Source organism: Cyprinodon tularosa, unplaced genomic scaffold (genome assembly GCF_016077235.1).
Source record: "Cyprinodon tularosa strain WSP-4 unplaced genomic scaffold, ASM1607723v1 ctg481, whole genome shotgun sequence".
Classification (NCBI taxonomy): Eukaryota; Metazoa; Chordata; class Actinopteri; order Cyprinodontiformes; family Cyprinodontidae; genus Cyprinodon; species Cyprinodon tularosa.
This window is the reverse complement of record NW_024039209.1, coordinates 211,437-219,358: the sequence shown is the minus strand read 5'-3', so window position 1 is coordinate 219,358 and position 7,922 is coordinate 211,437. Positions and strand designations below refer to the sequence as shown.

At 38.9% G+C, this 7,922-nt stretch overlaps 1 protein-coding gene across 1 annotated transcript in view; it reads left to right on the top strand.

Annotated features, from left to right (window-relative positions):
* The first annotated feature begins 5,540 nt into the window (after positions 1–5,540).
* ankfy1 (ankyrin repeat and FYVE domain containing 1) overlaps positions 5,541–7,922 on the top strand; it is a 33,240-nt gene continuing 30,858 nt past the window's right edge. The window contains exon 1 of the mRNA XM_038302075.1: positions 5,541–5,550. Within this exon, the coding sequence (XP_038158003.1) occupies positions 5,541–5,550 (10 nt within the window). The remainder of the gene's footprint in view (positions 5,551–7,922) is intronic.

Sequence of the window (7,922 nt, the reverse complement as noted above, 5' to 3'; positions counted from 1 at the left end):
GCTAGGGGGACACAACTACTGGATGGAGCAATGGATTGTGAGCTTTTCGCCAAAAAGTCCTTTTCTCTTTTAAAACATTGAAGATAAGTTGTAGCTTGGTCTTCCAGCATGACAACCTGATATAAAACTGAGACTTGGAGCTGCTCTATTAAAATCTAGTTTAAAGTCTTGAACTGTACTAGCCGCTTTTCTTGGAGGATGCAGTTGAAGGCTTTGCAGTCAGAAACTCTAGAGAAGATTAGAATGGAAGAGTGGCCAAAATCTGCAGCAGCGCTTAAACCTCGTCCATTACAACACAAACTATCTGCATCTAGAATTTTAAATAAAGGTTTGTATACCAAACATCAAGTTCTGTTTCCAAACTACGTCAAATGCTTATTTTATGCAATAAAATGCTAAACAAGGGAAGTGTTGGCTTCGTGGTTAGAGCAGTGCGCTTGTGCTCTGAGAAGGTTGTAAGTAGCTGCTTTTGATCCCCACAGCCTCCAATCTGGGTCCCTGACCAAGACCTTTAAGCCCACACTGCTCCTCGGGCACCGCACAGTGGCAGCCCACTGCTCCCCAAGGGAATGGGTTAAATGCACACAGTCGATTTCTCCATTTTGAGATCAATAAAGTTCAATTTATTTTTGTTATTTCATTCATTTATTAAACCACATATCGTTCTGGGTTTTATTTTAGATTCTGCCTCACAGTTAAAGTTTATGTCAAATATGGCAGACCTCTCCCTTTTATAGGTGGGGAAACTTACAGAATCAGCAGGTGTGTTGTCCTGCCATGTTACAAATCTGAATTCAATATTCATCTCCATTGGCTGGTGATAACTATCAAAATGTTTTCTTTGTCTTAAATCTCAGGACAGATTTTGGTTAAAGATGGATTATGAAAACGAAAATATCTTGAGATTATCTAATTAAAGTCAATTTAGTCTAATTACTACAATGAATAAACATTACAGATCAGTTTCCACTCATGCGTTCCATATTTTCTGAAGTTACATAGCATCTAATGCAGCAATATCTAATTTCTCTCCATGTTTAATTTTCCAGATAAAATAAGTCACCGTTTGTGTTTTCACACGGCTTACCTGATGTTTCGACCCCAGATTTGGTTTCTACTATAAAGGACAAGACTTCAGCACAGCCTTATCTTTACCCATTCCCCTGCCCAGTGTAGGGTTTAAAGGAATGCTTTTTCCATTTAACAAGCAGGTTTCGTTCATAATTTATGTAACTGTACTGAATTAATCGCTAATGTTCAAGTTTCAAAGTCTATCTTATGCTTTTAGATTATTCCTAAGCAATTAACAGACTTCCACATTTCTTCTTATAAGCTACAAATGTCTGCCTGGCATTCCAACAGTCCCACAGCATGATGCAACCGTCACCATGGTTATTTGCTGGTTCAAGTGTAGCTGGTGGCCGATGCCTGGTTTTTTCGCATATTATCTCTAAAAAGGCGTGTTTGTTTTTTGCAAAATGACGCCTTTATAAATTTTAATTGAAACAGATCTGTTTGGGGCAAAGGAGTCGAGCTGTGCTAGTATACATACATTTTAAAACAAAACAAATCCCTTTTCCCAAATAACTGCAGGAATCCTGACTTGATATCTAGATGGGTGAACCTCTATTGTCCACAGCCCGGTTCAGGTGCGCTGTTGTTTTCTTAGATTTAAGGATATGACTTCATTATTCTAAAAATGTTTTCTGATTTTGACAGTATTTACATGTTTGAGGTTGTCATGCTGAAAAAGTTACATTTTTAGCTTTTGAACATCAGTTTCCATTATGAATCATTCCTGTTTACCCCCCACCTTGAAAAATAAGGATCTAACCCCCCTCAGGATAATGCTGCCACTACCATATGTCACTGTTCACTTCTTGGTGTTTTTGTACCAAGCATGCTTTTTTTTTTTTTTTTTTTTTTTTTTTTTTTGTAGCCCATAATCTTTCACGATAGCTGGACCTTTACACACGTCCCATAAAGTTCTGGAGAGTTTAGCTTCAGGTACTGATTCTGTTTTCATTCAGATACTTCAGCTCCTTCAGCCAAACCACACAGACCACATGTATGGAGAATAAAGGAGATTCATCACATTTTGGATGCAGCCATAATTTTTCAGAAATTACTTGTCCCTGTCTTTTCATTGAATTTGGAGAATTTTTTCACGTGTCTTTTCTGCTTTGATTCTGCTTCCTTCTATCTGCCATGTCTCTGTGTGCTTTATTCCTGACCGGCTTCTGTGTGCAGTGCGGATGAGCTCTTCAGTCTTTAACGTTTCACATACATAAATCCTAGTTAAATAAATTGAAACAAGTTGCTTCAAATTATTTAAGTGCAAAATCAAAAAAAGACTAAGCAATGAAACCAAACACTGCTTCAAACTTTACAACTGTATACATTAAAGCATGTTATTTTAGCCAGAAATGGTGCTAACATTTAAAAGCAATCAGACTCTTGGTTTGTGTTCTTTTACACTTATTTTCAAAGAACTGTGGTAAAACAAAATAATCACATATATGAAACCATATTATTATACCCCCAAACCTCACTGTATGAAATATACAGTAGAAAAATTATGTGAACTAATGTTATTTTCAGAAGAAAAAACCCAGAGCAATTAAATCAAATGAATATTACGGTTGTACTTGGTTCACCTGTTCGCTACTGAAAAAACAGGATTCTCCCATCAATCGGTTGATGAATGGGCCAGTGTCAGTGGGCTGGTGTGTCATTTATTGACTTACTAATCAAACTGTGGTCTTGGGATTGATGGGATGGATGTATCTGTGGTGTGGGCTGCAGCTTCTGCCCTGTACCGATGATTTTATCACATGTATTGGAAATTTGTTTTGTTTTGTTTTTAGTTATTTAAACATCCAACATACAAAATGGGACTGGGATTATCCACTATGCCCTATGCTTTGGCCGAACATTTTTTTTGTTGTTGTTGTATTATAACTGACGGCTGTATTTCATCGGAGTTGGCCAGCTGCAACAGCTCTCTGAGGTCTTTAACCCTTTATAGGGCACTTTGAAAATCTAAATTTCAAGCCTGTGTTATTGGAATCCAGGACAAGACCTTATTATCTTTGTAACATTGAAAAAATATGGATATTTTGATTGTAAAAATTAATGTCAATGTAAAAACAAGAAACACCAAATATAATAAGAAAAATAAAAATGCTTCTATTAGGAATTCATGAATAACACTCAAAGTAAAAGAAACACATTTTTTGGTTTATAACCTTAGAGATATTAATGCTGATTCTTCCACTTACATTTTTTTCAGTTTATAAACCCAAATATAATATTTAACTAGTCTTTAACTTTACCTTTTTAATTAGCTTTTTACCTTTTTTTCTTGAATTGTTAACTTTATTTTTCTTTTAAAGGGTATGCAAGTGATCAAAGATGGTCTCTTGCCCTATAAGGGGTGAAACTGCAGTCAAATTTATTCATATTTTTTATTCATATTTTTACTTCATTTTGAGTGGTATGTTTTTCTTTGTTCTTAAAGGCAGATGTGACAAACTATATTTTTATTCTTAAATCTATATATTTGGCTTTGGTGTAGTTTGGTGTAGTACTACCAGGACTGTACATGGTGATTCCCACCTTTATTTTTTTTTCTTTTCTTTTCTTTTTTAAGAGCTTCAAATGCATTTTTGTTGTACATGAAGCAAATCCACTAAGCTTCGCTGCAGCCCACTCCCATCTGGCTTCATTGAGGCTGCATTTAAACCTGGTTCTTTAGACATGAAGGCCAAACCAGAAACAGATTATCCAGACTGCTATTTATTTTTTCTAAGAATTTGATCAAAACATGTTTTTTTAATATTGTCAATTTAATTGTTGGATGCTGGTATAGCAAGGGTCCGAGGGTGTTAAATCCATAATAAACAAGCTTGGGGGATTTTATTGGGGCCAGTGGATAAGTGGGGCCCAAACAATCTTGGATGAGTCCAGGGTTTAATGGAGAAGGGTGGCTTTTTTTAACTACTGGTTTAACCAAGTTATCAGTTCATTCAATGAAAATTTTTATCAACAGCTGTTAAATAATGTACATGATATCAAAAAGAAAGTGGGGGGGGGGAATTAATACAATAAATAAATGAAATAGGAATGCAGGAATAATTGTACATAATGGAGCTTAGTTGGAAGTGCTCTCCTACATCCACCTGAGGTACAGCCAATCAGCATGAAACCACACCTCCACGAAAGCCGGTCGGCATCCAAAGTTCATCTTAAAAGGCCTCTGATCCGCAACACGTTGTGTGACTTTATTCAGATGACACCGTTTCAACCCACCTCCAGCTTCTCCTCCACCTTCGTAGCTAAAGCTTCATCAGAGTGTCACTCCTACCAGACTCCTACTGTGTTCCCTGTCTCATCTTAACTGGTCTGGCAGAAGACCGCCATGTTGAGCCTGGTTCTGCCAGAGGTTTCTTCCCAACGGAGAGTTTTTACTCTCCACTGTCGCTTCATGCTTGCTCATCATGGACAGATTCTCTCAACCTGTGTTATCCAACTGGACTTCCATCTTCCAGGTCCCTGAGTGAAGCTCTAGTTATCAGCTCATGCAGTCCACTGGATCTCCCCATAAAGCTCAGCAGACCGTCTCACTAACCAGCAGACTGACCAACTTCATCTATCTCCACTCCACTCCTGTTCATGCATATCTATCAAAATTAAGCACTATGTTTCCTGCTGAGCCTCTGAGCGTTAAAGACTAAGCAATTGTATCAATACATTTTTCCTAATTGTCTGTTCTCTACATGTGAGTTTTTCAGATTGAATTGTGATAAGACAGGTTTATAATTCTCTCCACTTTTAACCATAGACAATTGTGAAGTAGAGACCAAACCTTTTTGCATTCAATTCTGTGCCAGACTCTTTTCCAGTAAGTGAGGGAAGTAGACAACGAGAAAGTCTTGCAACAGAAGTATCCATTAAATGGGAGACAGGAATCCTATCTCACATTTAATGGATCCTTCTGTAAACCAGATCCTGTCATAGGATCTGATTTCTGACTAATGATGCCTTCAATGACCATAATGTGGCCTGGTGGAATGGCGTTTGAAACAATTGCAAATTCCTTAGCGATTTCCCGAAATTAAAAAATGTGCAACAGAAATTCTCTCTAGGTGAACAGCATTCCCTAACTATTAAACATCTGTCTTTTCTTTTCTTTTTTCAGTTTGTCCAAGTAGAGGGACTTATTATATAACTGTTATTTCAAATTGTGAGGAAAGTAATTTGGGCTTTTAGATCATTGACCAAGAAAGCACATATAATTTTTAGAATGCTGAAAGTTTAAATTATTTATTGTTTTTAGAATTTAAGTTACAAAGTAAGACAAAATCAAAGGCAGGTTCCTACTCGGATGATTAAGGCGTAAGGGAAAGCGTCATGTGACCACCCATCCCTCAGTTAACGAGCTTTTATGAAGCATTTGAACGCAGCACCACCGCCCACTATGAGCCGCTTCATCATATCGCGATAGACACCATCGGTCCGCGGAGCTGAAGCAGAGCAACATGGCGGAAGGTGAGATAATAATTTTTTTTATGCCTAACTATTTCATACGCACCCGCTTTTGTTTTATTAATCTACCTTTTAAATGATGTTACTCAGAGCCCTGGCGGATTAACAGGCGTAGCGCTGTCAGGGCTCGTTTCTCTGAAATACCGCGATACTATCTATCCTCAGGCTCATCAGGCAAGTGGCTAAAATCTGCCGTTAGCGCCCGTTGGGCTCTGCTAGCCGATTATTTGTGATATGAGTCGGCCGAACTTGGCAAAGATTTAAAAAAAAAGTGTCGCTGCGTTAGACTCAGAGGAGCAAACATTTAGAGAGAGAAAAAAATAGCTGGAAATTACAGAGAGAATGCTAATGTGTTTAATGACTGTAATAATGTCAGCGTCATGTTTTACACCGAGCTGCCATTCTAGTTGGGTTCAACAACCGTTAGCTGCCTGTCCCGTTCCTTCAGGACGCCTGTGCGCGGTAACATGGTGCTGTCAGGGTCCCTCCAGCTCCTCCTGGCATCGCTGCCAGCTTTTCAGGGCGCCTCCTATAATAAGCCTGGACTCGTTAAAGGAAAACACCGCAGCCAGCGGCGTTTAAGCTGCTCGGATTAAAAACAAAGGCCGACTTTAAATGTTTGATTTTTCTTTTTTTTTATGCATAATTGAAATGATTTAACTCCCGGATGAATCCATAGCTTTCTGTTCCTATTATGTCGCCTTTCCTGTTTGGTGCCAATCAGGTGGTTTTTCTCTATTCCTCATGACCAGGGAGCTGCTCTGCCAGTGAACTACTCAGTAACTGTGCTGCCTCAGCACTATTGCTTCACTAAAACTTTTACTGGCTTAAAAGAAGGAAACAGCCCCAGGAACTCTGCACACTCTTAACTTTTGTCACCTCAACTTGAGAGAAGAGAGGAATGTGGTTAAAGCAAAAGGATCAAATAATGTGCTTCCTTTAAAGTGACTGTCTATTTGAATAAACTTGTAAATTAGGGGACTTTAATCTGGCCTATTTGCAAAACACTTTAGTGGAAAGCAAGCATTGCTATCAATCCTGAAAACACCTGCTGAATCGTAAAACATGGCAGTGGTAGCATCATGCTGTGGCGGTACTCCTCTAATTTTAAAATACAAGAACATACTGCGTAAAACCGTTAAGATTTGGGTGAAGGTTACTTTCCCGCACAGAACATTGACCATTAACATGCAACCAGAGCTACAGCGTAGACGTTTTAAACTAAAGGCCCTGTCAAACCTTGACGATTTAGACCAGCGTATGCCTGACATGCGGAAAACGCTGTCATATGGTGGAGGAGTTATGGGTAAGTTTGGCATAAGTTATGAGCATGCTGGCACACGTCGAAATATGACAAGAATGTTTCGACATATGCCATAAGTTCCAGGTATGTTATCTGATCATTGAAATGTAAGTTACTCATAAGTCGTGGTGTCTAGCTTATCCAAAACCTCTGAGTAACTTGTGCATAACTCATCAAGAACTTCTCTCCATCGCATATCAACGTATCTGATATGTTCCAGACGACCGCTGAACCCGTTTCTAGCTTCCAGCTACTGTTTAATGGCGTATTGGCAGCATTTTGGTATAAAAGGGGTTCACAAGAGGAAACCAGCAGTTCTCCTCCAGACTTCATCCCCATCATAGGGTGAGCTAGAAGGTGAGGATGGATCCTCCCTGCGTTCACGCCCACCACCAACAAACGTCCTAGTAGACACAAGGCTGAATCTGCTGCAACTGCAAGCCTTCTTTCTTTTTAGCAGCTAGGTTACTACCGTGATCAAAGACATCTTTGTACGCAGACCGGGCACCTTGGGGCGCATCACTGCTCCCCTCAGGACACTGGCCTGAGGGGAGCATTTAATGCGTTATGCATAAGTTAAGCTGTCGTTGGACATACGTTATGAATACGCTATGTATACTCCCTAAATTGGAAAAAAAATTCACAGAAAGTTCAGCGTATGCCAGCATTATAGGAGATTCTGGGACGTCGGGCGTACGCCGGGCGCTAACAAAGTTGGGACCTAAATCTGGAAAACATTTTAGTCTAGTTGTTCAAGGTTAGTATTTATTCTCAGCAAAATGTGGTTCAGGAAAGCTTTGAACTGAAAGCATATGACACCCTTTTATTGGTAAGAATCATGAAAAAAGGTACCTGTCAATTTAAAAAGAAAAACATTGTATAAGTTGTGGTCTGAAATTGTATATAATGCGAATAAATGTAGTTTTTTTTTCCTTGTTGTTAGCTCATACATACTTGTGCCATCAAATTATTCATCTGTTGGAAAATAAGTTCCAAAGCAACTATGCAAAAATATAGGAACAAGAATCTATAACCCAGGATGAAGCTTTCACTCCTCACCAGTGGGGGGCAG